A 15,224-nucleotide genomic window follows, 5' to 3' on the forward strand; every position below is an offset into this window, starting at 1 on the left:
AAAGAAAAAAAAAAAGGAAAAAGAAAGAGAAAGAAAGAAAGACAGAAAGAAAGATCACACAGAGAAGGATTACTTTAGTAGATTCAAACCTAATACTCATATCCTTACATGGGTGGTATCCGAAGACCTTCTAGAAGTGGAAGGTTAAAAGGGATTCCGATTTCCATAAAGGATCATGTACTCAGCTCAGTCAACATGAGATGGCCTTAATGAAACATCTGTTCATGTGACAGCAGAGAATTTCTTATAAACATGAGGACCAAGAAACCAAGAACCAGAGCATTTGAACAGTTTTGTTGGAAGCTGACAAACTTATCCAAATATTTATAATGACAATAAATAATTTTATAATGACAAAGCCAAAATCACTTCAGATGAAGTATAAACTTCAAGATTACTGTTTCTGGAAAAGAGTGGCTTTATGAACAATATTCATTATTAATATAACTTCTGACCATATAACTAATGTACTAAAGGACAGAGCATACTTGAGATAGTTTTGGCAAAATTCATTCCTACAATGTTAAATGGTAATTTTCTTTTTGTTTGAACTGACACATAGTCAAACCTCTTGACATAAACAAAGAATTCAAACAGAAACACTCTACATAGAAAATTGCTAAGACTAGCCATTGACTGGGCTGTTCAACTTCTCTTAACTTCTCTGAGCTTCTCATCCATCAAATGCAGATAATAATAATCCTCAGGGCGCCTGGGGGGCTCAGTCGGTTAAGCATCCAACTCTTGATTTCAGCTCGGGTTCATGATCGCGGGGTGGTAAGATTAAGCCCTGCAATGGGCTCTCTGCTCAGCACGGAGTCTGCTTGATATTCTCTCTCTCTCTCCCTCTGCCCCTCCCATGCATGCTCTCTTTCTCTCTAAAATAAATACATAAATAATCCTCATCCTCATAGACCCATGGTCAGGGTTAGAGCATGCTTATGCCAAACACCATACAACAGATTGATAAACGGCAGCACTTGTGGCCGTCATTATTATATTATAATTATATAATTATTATTACCATCAAAATTTATACAGAATCTGGCCCCTTTTCATTAGCTCCACTCCTACCACCATGGTCAAATCTCCATCAACTCTTGCCTAGATTACTCCAGTATCTCTCTAACTGGTTTCACAGATGTCATGGATTCCATACTCCCTCCTTCCCCATGCACCCACCCCCATCCCCCATCCAGTCTACTATCAACACAGTAGCCAGAGAGATCCCATTAAAACGTAAATTCACCCTCCAGTGGCTTCCCAAGTCAGTCAAATCAAAGGCCTCATCAGATCTGGCCCCTGGTTACCTTTCAGACCTCACTGTAGAATGACCAAATGAGTTATTGTCCAAACCAGGATATTTTCAAGAAGGAAAGGTCCTAACCAAATAGGAGACTGGGATAATGGGATAAAACTGGGACTGCTAGAGGCAAACTGGGACATATGGTCATGGTCTTCCTCATTCTGCTGTAGCCACACTGACTTCCTTGATGTCCCCTGAACATGCCACACTCACCTTACAGTCTTTGCACTGGCTATTTCGTCTGCCTGGAATGCTCTTGCCCCAAGAAATCCACAAGACTTGCTCCCTCACTTTCTTCAGGTCCTGACTCAATGACCCTTCTCATTGAAACCTTCCCTGGCCACCCTATTAAAATTGCAAAAAGATTTTTCTCTATTCTGTGTGTGTGTGCTTACACACACATGCACACACACACACACACACACACACACACACCTTTGTGTTTTTATCTTCTATGAAACAGGAAAAAATAAGTCCTACAAAGCCTTGATCCATCATCTGGTACATGGCTTGCGTGCGAACATCTGCAAATAAACAAAAATTAAAATCTGCTGTCAATAAACTATATCTCGCAAACACAAAGATTTAAAGATAATAGCAACATATAGTCCTCCCAGGAATCAGACTCTACAGGCAGAACAGAGATATATCCTAAGGACAATATGACTGCCAAAGTGTAAACATTTTACTGAGTGAGGGAAGAGTACATTGAGAAGTGTGCAATTAAATAAGAAAAGCAGGATTAATAACTCCTCAGCTGGCCCCCCAAAACTTGATAATTCCTTCCATGAGATTCAAAGAGAAACGAAGGCCCTGAAAGTAGACAAACAGCTTCCTCAAATAAGCCTTTTGATGGACGTTTTTAGGGAAATGCATACATGACAGTTGACAATGAAGAATGGAAATGTAGAAGTATTATGGAGTAAATTCTCATAGAGACTGCAACAGAATTAAAACCAACATTCCAGGGAGCAGAAACAAAATCTCAGTTAAAAGATTACCCCAAACTGAATGGAGGCTAAATTTAAAAATTTGAGGTCTTCAGACCTCATTGTTCATTGTTCATGAAGGATATAAGAAATCAAGTATTACAACAAAATGCTGAAGGGTGTGGACTTATGCCCAGTTACTTTGGCAATATGTTCCTTTTTTTTTAAAGATTTTATTTATTTATTTGACAGGCAGAGATCACAAGTAGGCAGAGAGGCAGGCAGAGAGAGAGGAGGAAGCAGGCTCCCCACTGAGCAGAGAGCCCGATGCGGGGCTCGATCCCAGGACCCTGAGATCATGACCTGAGCCACCCAGGCACCCCTGGCAATATATTCTTCAACACTGGGACTTCTCCCCCTTGTCTTCCTAAGTGAACTAAAAAACTTATTCATCAAATTTGTTTATAATGATTCTAAGGAGTATTAACTTGTAACTTCTAGAGCAGAATGCTTGTTTGGGAAAATGTAATTTGTTACAGTGATTGGTTGGAAGCTTAAACAAAGTTGCAACCTGTATCTGTCACGGGAGCTTGAGCCAATCCAACGCTGGTGGTAGATTAACCACTAATTAACCCTAATACGTCACTGTTTGTCCCAGTGCCAATTACCTCAGTCCGGAAGAGCTGAGCAGATCTTAAAATTGTGAGTATAGCTACGGGCACATTTCTCTTTTTCATACACACAAGGACAATAAAGTCTCATGAGATTTATGAAATAACCTACACCATCTAAATCCCTTTCCTTTCTCTTTTGCAAACTATATATAGATAACATTTTGGTAAGTTAACGGTGTGGGTATGACATAACTTCAACTATCTTTTCCCCCACCACACCTACACTTCCTCCTCCATTTCCTATGTTCATAAATAGCATTCCTACTAACCCTGACTCATACAAATAGTTCAAATACTGCCTCCTCCGTCTCTGGTTTCAGATAAGGTGTTTCAACTCTCAGCCTCAGCTCAGTTTCTATCCTTAAGAGCCAAGCACTCCTCATTAACTGAGAAGTGTTTTTAAGGAGTAGAATCATTGTAGTATCAAATGCTACAGAAGACGGCGACATAAAATGTTTACTAGATTTTTCTCTCTGGTTTTTGTTTTTGTTTTTTGGAGGGAGAGCACGCATGTGAATGAGGGAGGGGGAGAAGGAGAGGGGGAGAGACGATCTCAAGCGGACTCCACACTGAGCATGGAGCTTTCACGGAGCTCGATCCCAGGACCCTGAGATCAAGACCTGAGCCAAAACCAAGAGTCGGATGTTCCACTGACTGAGCCCCCCAGGTGCCCCTAATGTTTACTAGATTTTCAACGGATGTCACTGATTACTTTCAGTGGACTGGGAGGCAGACTAGAGCAGGGTGAAGAGTGTAAATGAAAAGTGAGAAAAGTCTTTGACCTGAAGGAGAATTGGGATTGGCAAGTATTTTTTGTTGTGTTTTCTTAAACATGAGGTAAAGCTCCATGAAGGTAGAGGCTTTGTTTTTCTCCTTCACTGCTTTATCCCCAGCACCTGGAGGGCTGGACACACAGTAGACGCTCAATTTATTTCTTGAAGGAACAAATAAATGATGGGGAAAATCCAGTACAATGGAAAGGGATATAGATGTTGGAGAAAGAAGCACAATGAAGACTGTAAGGTTCTTCAAGTCACGGGAAGCCAAGATTAAGAGCCAGAATGGAAGGATGTCTATTAGCTAAGAGGAGGGAAAAGGAGAAGATGAGCCCAGTGATAAGTAGGTGAGTAAAGAGAAATGGAGAAAATTCCTTTCTAATGACTCCCATTTCCTTTATTAAAGTAGGCAGCAGGGGCGCCTGATCAGCGGGGAGCGGGCTTCTCCCTCTGCCTGCTGCTCCCCGTGCTTGCGCTCTCTCTCTTCTTGTCTCTCCGTCAAATAAATAAGTAAAATCTTTAAAATAAATAAATAAAGTAGGAAGCAGTATTATCTGCTGAATGTGAAAGAGGAAGTGAGTTCAGAGGTTTGGGAATGACAAAAAAGCTAAGGAACTGGTCCATGTCGAACTAAAAGGACATGATACTAGATGCCATGCATGATCTGAGAACCGGCTCTGGACTGGAAAGGAAAAACTGCTACAAAGGACAGAATTGGGAAAATTGGCCAAATGTGAGTAAGTTCTGTAGATTACATAAAAAGATGCTATCAATGTCAACTTTCCTGATGCTGGTAATTGCACGGTGGTTATGGAAGTAAATATCCTTGTTCTTGAGAAATATACAATTTAGTATTTAGGGATAAAGGAGCATCATGTCTACAACTTACTCTCAAATTGTGTCTATAGAGAAAATGATAAAGCAAATGTGGCAAAAGGTTAACAATTATTGAATGCGGTTCTTTATGCTGTTTTTGCAATTTTTCTGTAAGTCAGAAATCCTTTAATAATCAAGTTCTAAAACATTAGCAGGTATGTTTGACCCACATCACCCTTGTCTTTGTTCATGTACTTTATATCCCTACTCCTTCATGGCAAAACCCAATCCAAAGCCAAAAGACTCACATTATACTCTTGAAGGAGTAAGATCCTGGAAGTGGGTTATCAAGTTCTGCTCCAAACTAGTTTCCACTTTATTCCCTACTTATAAAATTTTGTCCTTTGCACATCTTATTGCTATGGGGGGGGGGGACATAATTTAACATTGTTGGAGTTTGTGCCTTTCATTACAGAATGTTCTCTCGCCCCTTTGCTAATGATGTAACTGTGACTTTTCTTTTCTCTATAGAGCTAACCTAGCCTGTTACTCTTTTAGGTTTAAAGCTTATCTTTATTTTTTTTTTCTAAATTTAAAGTCTAAGTTTAAAGCTGTCCTTATTTTTTTAATTTAAATTCAATTAATTAACACATAATGTATTATTTGCCCCAGGGGCACAGGTCTGTGAATCATCAGGCTTACACACTCCACAGCGCTCACAGAGCACATGCCCTCCCCAATGTCCATCCCCCAGCCACCCCGTCCCTCTCCCGCCCCAACCAACCTCAGTTTGTTTCCTGAGATTAAGTTTCTTATGGTTGTCTCCCTCTCTGTAAAGCTTATCTTTAATGACATTTTCTTCGTTTCATTTCTTAGTCCTAAGGCTTTAATTTTACATTTGCTGCTTTAACTTGCTGGTACAAATGCTCTTTATGTCTTCCTTAATTGTAGTTACTCTTTATTTCCCCTTTAGTATTTTAACTGTTTTTCTTCCTCACAAAATCGTAAGGTCCAAACCAGCAGAAACTGTGACCACATTGTTGCATCCATTATAAATTTGTTGGCTAATCACTTTTCACTCCTTCTCACTTGCCATTCCTATTACACATAATTCCTGTACACACTTTAAATCATCACTCATGTTTTTTCCCAAGACTTGCTAACATGGGGCACCGGTTTGACTCGATTCTTCAACAGCCATTTGGAGATGAGCTATGTATCTTTGTAGCTACATGATTCCTCAGGCTCTGGAAGTCCACACCAATCTAGCCATTGTGAAGAGCAGTTCAGTTGGGAGAGGATTTTTTCTTTAGTTTTATCTATAGTTTGGAGATCTTCCAGTGTTGTCTGCCCTTCAACTTTTTTTTTAAGATTTTATTTATTTGTTAGAGAGAAAGAGAGAGAGCACAAGCAGGCAGAGCGGCGGCAGGCAGAGGCAGAGAGAGAAGCAGGCTCCCCGTCGAGCAAGGAGCCCGATGCGGGGCTCGATCCCAGGACCCTGGGATAATGATCCGAGCCGAGGGCAGTGGCTTAACCCACTGAGCCGCCCCAGCACCCCATGCCCTTCAACTTTATTCAGTCATGCTCTCTCCACATTGAGTTGTACAGATAAATGCTTTGCTACTGTGCTAAGCATGGGACAGAACGTCTTATACAGGATTTCACATATTCTGATTTTCTGTCAGTGAGGAAACCATGGCACAGAGAGTTAAAAGATCTTCTCAACCTGTAAAGGACTGAAAAGAGATTCTAGCACACCTGTTCCCTGACAGAACATAAAGCTGCCATTCCCAGCCCCCATGTTGTAAGAACTCTCTGAGCTTTCCATTTTGTTCTTTATTCCCTTTCCTTACCCAGTTAGGTGTTACTATTTTTTTCAATGTAAGATCTCAATGCTCTAGTCTCCAAATTTATTTTGTGTTAAATTATTTTCCTTTGGCTTCTTAATCATCGCATTATTTACAGCTGAAGAAAACATCCAGAGACTGATAAAGTTTTTTTCCCAAGTTCTTAAGAGTTTCTTTTTTGCCAGAAAATTCTCCATTGTACTCATTACCATAGTGACAATATCGTTCAGGAATAAATACACTCCAACCTTCCTTTCATTGGTGCTTGGTACTTGGTACTTACTTGGTACTTACTTACTTACTATGCTACTACCATGGGAGAAATTTGAGGCAAATCTGATTTTAGTGTTAATGGTGGCAGGAAAAAAAAATGCTATTATTTTGAGTAAAAGTTAGATAAAACCAAACACTGAATTTATTCAGTGATATTAAGGTTTTACAGGAATATATTCACAGCTATAAAAACAACACTTACTTATTAGGACATTAGTGAGCTGAAGAATTTGAATAAGGTCAGTAACTTAAATAATAATATTATTTTAATATTAATTTCTCAATTTTCATAAATACACTGTAATTATGTAAGAGAATGTCCTTGCATTTAGGAAATTCATACCAAACATTATTCAGGAGTTAAGGTGAATACTGGCTGTGACTTATTTTCAAATAACTTCAGATAAAACATACTCACACACACAAACATAGAACAGAAGAAAATGTGGCAAATCTGGGGCGAGAGATTCGGGAATTCTTTGTACTATTTTATCAACTTTAAGTTTGAAACATAGGTTTAAGAACACCTCTATTGTTACTGCAAGCTCCACTTTAATCTTTTCTCTTTTCCAATTGAAAAAACTCTCTTGATGATATATTTTTTGTTGACACAAGATATCCTAGGGTTAGCCACAGGTCAGGTAAATTTCTGTCAGCAAGAAACAGAGCAAGTCTATTCGCTCCCTTACTCTGTACCAGTATTTAACTGGGACTACACACCAGAATTCTTTGAGGAGTATATTATGAAAAGAACATACCCGCCTAGGACCTACTCCCAGAGGTTACTATAGCAGGCCCAGGTGGGAAAGATGAGTTTAAAACAGGTGCATCTCACAGCAGCTCTCCCACGTGATCCTGGGAGGCCTCCCTCCCCACCCACCACTCTTGACACAGAGGACCACTCATCTGTCATTACAGCCCGACACTGCACTGCTACTGCCTTTCTGGCACTGGCGAATGCAGAATTTACAATCATCTCAAGCCCCTAGACAGTGAAAAGTGAACTTAACCCATGTAAGCCTCAGGTTACCCATCGGTACACTGTGGGGAGTATCTCTAACTCATGGCTGCTGTGAGGACTGGAGGAGAAAACATTCACGAACCATTAGCAGACAGTTATATGCCGAACAATGTTAGCTCACTCTCCCTAAGCGAAGTTACTCTACTTCTCTCACGAAGTCAGGCAGAAACAACAACAAAATGACCAGCACTCAGAAAAGTGGTAAAGATAAAAAGAGAGAAAACCATTTTGTTACGCTGTACGGATTACTGGGGTGAGGAGGTAGGCTGAGAGCCTCAACAGCTAGGAAGGAATATGTGTGAAACCTGAGTTTTGTAAATCTCACCCCTCACCCCTTCGAGTCTTCCGAATGGGAGTGTACTAGATGGAGGTGTTCAGCAGTCACCAAGTCTCAGTGACAATTTAATGTTTTTTTTATGTCAGCTAACTGTCAGGCTCTAGTTAGTAATGGTGTCTGGAAGACATTGAAAATGGGGTGCAGAAAGTATAGCTCTATTAAAAATAGTATGACATAAATCATTACTTTTAAAACATAGCAAAATAAAAACAAGGGCACCTGTTTAAGGATAATTAAAGTATGATTTAAAATAACCATCATTCATGTAACAGAGAAAGATGAGACTGATTTCTAAGAACAACAAACATGGGGCGCCTGGGTGGCTCAGTCGGTTGAGCGTCTGTCTTCGGCTCAGGTCATTATCTCAGGGGCCTGGGATCAGGCCCCACAGGAGCCTCCCTGCTCAGCCGGGAGTCTGCTTCCTCCTCTCTCTGCTTCTCCCTCTCCCTTGGCCCCTCCTCACCACTTGTTCTCTCTCAAGTAAAAAATGAAATCTTTAAAAATAAATACATAAAATAAATAAAAATAACAAACAATACAAGATTATAATACTTACCAACATGTGAAGGCCAAACAGTTATATGAGGATGGGAATGATACCAGCCCACAACTCTCATGGGACGACCTGTTAGTTCAGCCAACCTGTGTGTCTGTCAAGGGATTTTCAACTTGTGGGTAAAAAAAATCTGTGATGCTAATGAGGGCTCAGAAAGCATCCTGAGGTTTTAAATAAACCTATTACAACTTAACGTCAACAAAAGAATGAAATAAGGTCAATACCCAGACTTTCCCAGACCTCCCATTTAAAGCCAAAGGTATTTCTTTTTATAACTAGGATCAATTTAGGGCACCTGGCTGCCTCAGTTGGTAGAGCGTGCAACTTTTTTTTTTAGATTTTATTTATTGGACAGAGAGACAGAGATCACAAGTAGACAGAGGGACAGGCAAAGGGAGAGGGAGAAGCAGGCTCTCTGCTGAGCAGGGAGCCTGATGTGGGGCTCAATCCCAGGACCATGGAATTATTACCTGAGCCGAAGGCAGCCGCTTAACCGACTGAGCCACCCAGGCACCAAGCATGTAACCCTTGATCTCAGGGTTAGGAGTTTGAACCCCAGGTTGAGTATAGAGATTACTTTAAAAATTAATTAATCAGTTAAAATAAAAAAAATAGAATCCATCTGGCTTCCATTAAGGTATATAGTTATATCCTCTTAATCCATTTAGCCAATGTTTGATCAGGTAAAAAATTCATTTGATTTCTCTCTGGCAGTCTGCCAGTGTCAACGATAGCAACTGGGATGGCTTCAGACACCAAATGACCAGAGACCCACTTTGGTCTCCCCATGTGTCTCGAAGTACACCACCAAAGAATATTTTCTTCTTTTGATCCAGAAACAAAAAGTTCCCATAACTCTACCTGAGGCTCTGAGTTGAGATAAGAAGCTGCCCCTTCTGCTGCTCTTGCGAGACGCTGGTTTGTTTCCCTGCAAATTACTTACATTAAAACGCAATGATCGAAAAAAAAACCTGCAATAATCCTTTCTGTACAGCAAATCCTAAGAATACTTTCTAAATAATTTCTTCGAATGCTGAAAGAGGTTACTTAACCTCTCTAAACCCATTCCTTCAGCTTGCAGACTGGGGAAATTCTGCTTCAAACAGCAGTAAAGAGTAAATGAGGTAATCCGCGCAAGACGTTAAGAAATAGTCATTGTAACTTCCAAGTGCGGTAACATGCAACAGTGTTTCCAGCCATCCCCCATCTTAGGACTGGACTAGTTTCATTTTGAAGTTGTAATATATAATCACAATAATAACAATAATACAATTATATTCTGGGAGATGGAGAATAGATTAGAGGCTGCCAGGGGCTAGAGCAGGGGTTGAGGGAGTGGGTGTGATTTCTATAGGGGCATCTTCATAGATCTACACAGATCTACATAGATCTTCATGGTGATGGAACAATTCTGCAATCCTTACTACTGTGTTGGTTACATATATTAACACATGTGACAAAATGGCAATGGAATGACACACATTGTATCAATGTCAGTTTTCTGGTTTCCATATTGTACCGTCAATTATTTAAGATGTAGCATTTGGGGGAAACTGGGTCAAGGGTACAAGAACCCTGCTATACTATCTTTGTAACTTCCCAGGAATCTGTAATTCTGTCAAAATAGAGTTTGAAAAGAAGATGCACAAAGTACATGCTGTAAGACACTGATACATGTGATTATATAAAAAATGTGAAACTGGGACGCCTGGGTGGCTCAGTTGGTTAAGCGGCTGCCTTCGGCTCAGGTCATGATCCCAGCGTCCTGGGATCGAGTCCCATATCGGGCTCCTTGCTCGACAGGGAGCCTGCTTCTCCCTCTGTCTCTGCCTGCCTCTCTGCCTACTTGTGATCTCTCCCTCTCTCTCTCTCTGACAAATAAATGAATAAAATCTTTTAAAAAAAAATGTGAAACTAATTTGATTGGAGAAATACACACACACCATGAATAAGCTGAGTAGAATCATTATCCTTATCACAAAGGGCTAATTTCCTTAACACAGAGTGCCTACAAATTATTAAGGAAAAGATTTCCAAAGCAATAGAAAGATGGGCAAAGAAATGACCAGATAATTCTGAAAAAAATAAATGATTCTTAAAAATTAAAAGCTGACCACATTTACTCATAATTAGAAAAATACTAACTAAAATGACAAGAAATAAGATAAAGTTTTTTGCCAATCAGATTGGCAAAAATCGATAGCTTTGATATACCCTGGCCTGGGAGCACAGAAACAGAAACTTGTGATAACCCACAGTGTTTACGAAGGTGCAGGGCACCAGGCACCCCTGAATACCGCCAGAGAAAAAGCTGGCTAAGGAGCTACAGCTACAAGCACACACAGCCTTTGCTTCAGCAGCTCCAGCTCTCGGACCAGACCGTACAGATCCAAGTGCGTGTCTGTGAACTGCAGGTAAGGTGTAAGGTTACACGGTAGTAGAGGAAAGGGCTCCTGCCAACCTAAACACATGCACGAGGACAAAGCAGTCGTCCAAGGCTATATTCTGCACCTCTAAGTACAATGTGAACAACTGTCTGGATACACACTGTTAAGCAAAGTCATGAGCTGTTATATATTAGGTTTTGTTTAATAGAAAATATTCGTGTACATTTCCGTATGCTCAGAATTCAACGGCCGGGGATGCATGAAAACCTGATAACCCTAGTTATGTCCAGGGACAGACCAGAAGAGAACTGAGGCATTGAGGTTGGAGAGAAACACTTACTTTGTACCTTTTAAAGTTTGTACTAAGCATGTGAACTGCCTATTTTTAAAAGTTACTTTTAATTGACAAGATAAACTTAATAATAAAAAACACTGAATTACTAAAAGCCACTGGTGCAAATTTAACTTTCTATAGCTGAGGTATGGAGTCCCGATCATAGGAAGCAAAAGTCTCATTTGATACTTTTTTTGGTTATATTTAACAGGGAATATTGCATTCGGTTTTTAGCAATGCATTTTTTGGAGAGGCAGCCTCAAAAGGAAATCTCTCCAAAGTATGGAGACCAAGATCATCAAAGGCCTAGAAATGAAATCATATTAGGAAAACTTGGGAGGGGGACAGAGGGAACTAGAGAGGGGCAGTGGGGGAATGAAAGGAAGGAGGAGGGAACTCCCCCATAAAGTTCATTGTCACAGGTTTGACCTTGGGATCTTCCTGCATTTAAGAGCAGGAACGTTAGAAATTTCTAATTTTTCTAATAAAAGCCACTCAAAAGGAAAAATGGGAAGAAAATCTGATTAATCAAACAACTGGACCTGACGGGTAAATAGGAAAACTGGGAAAGAGTCACCAGGAAGAAAACCTGCAAAATTTCCACAAGCAGGCTAAGGCGGCAAACAGAGGAGCCTGGCCCAGAAGCCCCAGAGCACGTAAAAACTTCTTATTGACTAGTAAGGATATCTCTGCCTCTGTTGAGGCTGCAGACAGCTGCTCTGGAGAAATTTCCACTCGGTCCTTCCTCTTGTCAGAACGTCGCAAGATGATGACAGAATGAATGTGAACAATTCTGACGGTGTCAACCTAGAGGAAAATCCACAGAAATGTTTACTTCTGTCTTTCTCCAATAACACGTGTATTGTATTATATTATCAGGTTAAAAACTGCATTTAGAAAACATGATTTTCTCATGAATAATAGAATATGTCAAATAGAAGACATTTGGATGAAGGAACAGTGTTCTGAATGATAACGAATAACCATTTGATTTACAACCACGTGCAGGATACTCTCACAGAAAAGAACACGAGTCAGAGTCTGACAATCCACGGCTGACAATCAGAGGCTGACATCCAAGTATTCAAAATGCTATCAGTCTGCTTAAGCAGCAAGTATCATACACTAAATTATAATGAAATCATGTAGTAAATCAATGCTACAAGAGCTTAGAGGAAAGGAGTCACTTCGATTAGGAAAAAACTTGTCACGGGCCACCAAGTGTACTATTTCCTGGCTGCTCTGAGTGTGTGTGCGTGTGTACAAACACACAGAATTTCTGTAGGTGCCAAATTGATATAAGTAAGATATCTGGGAGACCATGTTGGCCAACTGCTTTAAGTACAGAACTTGAGATGGAATGGCAGACAGTAAGACCAAGAAAGATCAGGATAAAAATGTATGGGGCCTCGACACCATGATCGGCAGGATGCACAGGAAGGAAGGGTACTGTTTTAGACAGCCTGGATGTGAAGTAATGACAAAATACTGGGCTAAGTGGATGGAAGAGAGAGAAGAAACAGATTTGAGATTCATTAAGAAGGAAGAATCCACAAGATTTGGTAACTAATGGCCCATGGGTGATAGAGGACAGGAAGTTGATAAGGATAACCTCTAAAATTTCAAGTTTGAATCTCAGTGGAACACAGGAGGCAGATCTAAGTTTAAAAAGGATCAGGAGGGAAGGAAATGAGCTGACCTACAACAAGATGATGTAAATAAGAGTCAAGGAATAGAGCAGGGAGAGGGAGCAGGGGTCTAGGCCTGAATTAACGGGGGTTCCCATGTTTCAGATGAGGCAGACCAAGAAGAGCCAAAAAGGAAGACAGAGGAGTAAAAATCAGAAGTATGAGATGGTTTACAAGTTTCATGGGAAAACACAGGTGTGGCATTGGCAGATGTGAAATCACAGAGGAGACTCATGAAGTCAGCAGCCATTAGGCACATGTGGTCAGCTTTTTGCCTTTTTCCACCAAGTGAACTCTTTCACAGCTTCAAATTCCCTGCTCACTCTCCCCTCCCATATGACTGTTTTTATAATACATACATGTCTCACTATAGTTTATCGCATGTTGACGTAATTTTCTCCTCTACTAGAACATAAGCAAGGAGCATATTTTAGTTATATTTTTATCCCCATCAAGGGTACAGTGTCTGGCAGGCACAGAGTACACAATAAAGAAAATCAAAAGCAAAGATAGAAAGACCCTTGACCTCCCAAGGAGCAACAGGACAAAAAGCTGAGTTTTCAACAGAAACCATGAAAGCCTAGAGAGGATGTAGTGACATATTAAGTGCATGAAGACAAGATCCACCAACCAAGAATTCTATATTCTAAGGTTCTAGCATTATTAGGGAAATGTTATCAGGAAATAGTTATCAGGAAAATGAACAAATCAGGACTGCATACTGAAATATGCAGCATAAGCACTAAAAGGAAAGTGAAAAAAAATGTTGCAACTGGGAGGCTCAAAGTGAGATAATAAAGTATATCCGATTGACTCAAAAGGCAAGAAAAAGAGAAAAAGCAAACAAGCGGATCTAATACAAAGCAAAAAGATAAAGCCATAACCCACATATATCAACAATTACATTAAATGTAATTGGAGTGTTATCAGACTAGATTTTTTTAAAAACTAAATGCTGCTAATAAGAAACACACACTTTAAATACCAGTATACAAAAAGACCAAAAATAAAAGGATGGCAAAGATATGCCATGACAACATCTACTAAAAAGATAAGATCACTGAATTCATGAAGTTTAGTATCTATTTGACCAGTACAAATCAATACAGAATTCCAGATGAGGGCATGGACTCCTGAAAAATAAAATTACATCATTGGCAATGTATTTTAGTAGGAGTTGATGCCCAGGGTGACTTTTTTCTCTCTCTGTTGTAAGATAAGATTTCAGTGCCTAGAGGAAGGAGGAAAAGAAGTTCAGGATAGGATAACAAGACCAGCCCAGACACAGATGAAAAACAAAATAAGACAAGTATAAATAAAGGCCACAAAGGACTCACAGATGTCCCTGAAAGCCACTGGTAGCTGACAGGCTTGAGGGTTAGGGTTAGGGTTAAGGTTAGGGTTAGGAATAAGCCTAACCCTAACCCTGTTACAGTCATAGTCACATAAAATATTCCAGTTTAGCTAGACTGGCCCCACGCCTTTTCAGTCTTGGAATTCAAGTACTAAAACCCAGTTGCTTTTGCTCCTCTGTCTTGGTATAGAACAAGGGCTAGCAAAGTCTGGCCTGCCCAGCCTCCCTTGAGCAAAATCCGGCCACGTTTGTTCATTTATGTATTGTAGCTAAGTAACTGCAACAAAGAATGTATTTACCATCAGGCCCTTTATAGGAACTTGAGGCCCCTGGCATGCCTCTCCATGGCTCATGGGCAGGTAAACACTAATTTCCTATTTTACCGAATGTATGTTCATTCGTACAACACATATTTATTGACTATATACTTGTACGTAAGGCACTGCATGAGAGCCTAAGTACAGAAAGATGAACAGGATATAGTAGTCATGTCCAGGAAGAGAGACAGGTGAACAGCTCTAGGACAGCACACATGTATTGTGACAGACATGCTCAAGGAGCAGTCGGAGCACAGAGGACTCTTTCTAACCTAGCCTACGGGTCAGGGCAGATTCCTTAAAGGAGACAGGCGGTAGCTGCAAGAGGTAAGGAGTTAACCAAGCAGAGGAGAGGGAAGCAGTCCAAGCATAAAATCCAGCAGATACAAGGAATGGAACAGTACAACATAACCTGGAAAATGCCGGAATTTACCATGGTTAGAAGTTGGAGATAAACAGAAATGATATCAAGAAGTTAAGCATTAACTAGTGGAGCTTTATCCTAAAGGTAATGGGAAATGCACCGATTTTAAGCACACTTATGTCACACTTATGTTTTCAAAAGATTATACCCTAAGCAACCAGAAGAGAGGACTAGAGACAAGAGAC

The 15,224-nt window shown here is 40.2% G+C and overlaps 1 protein-coding gene across 5 annotated transcripts in view; it reads right to left on the minus strand.

Moving 5' to 3' along the window:
• The window catches only part of BRCC3 (BRCA1/BRCA2-containing complex subunit 3), a 55,375-nt gene that overhangs the window by 35,884 nt on the left and 4,267 nt on the right, over nt 1–15,224 (minus strand). For all 5 annotated transcript variants that reach the window (XM_047716914.1, XM_047716915.1, XM_047716913.1 and 2 more), the window contains 3 exons: nt 11,944–12,063; nt 8,536–8,623; nt 1,742–1,830 (listed from right to left, as the gene is read on the minus strand). In XM_047716914.1, the coding sequence (XP_047572870.1) occupies nt 1,742–1,830; nt 8,536–8,623; nt 11,944–12,063 (297 nt within the window). The remainder of the gene's footprint in view (nt 1–1,741; nt 1,831–8,535; nt 8,624–11,943; nt 12,064–15,224) is intronic.

This window comes from Lutra lutra, chromosome X, assembly GCF_902655055.1.
Source record: "Lutra lutra chromosome X, mLutLut1.2, whole genome shotgun sequence".
NCBI classification, from domain to species: domain Eukaryota; kingdom Metazoa; phylum Chordata; class Mammalia; order Carnivora; family Mustelidae; genus Lutra; species Lutra lutra.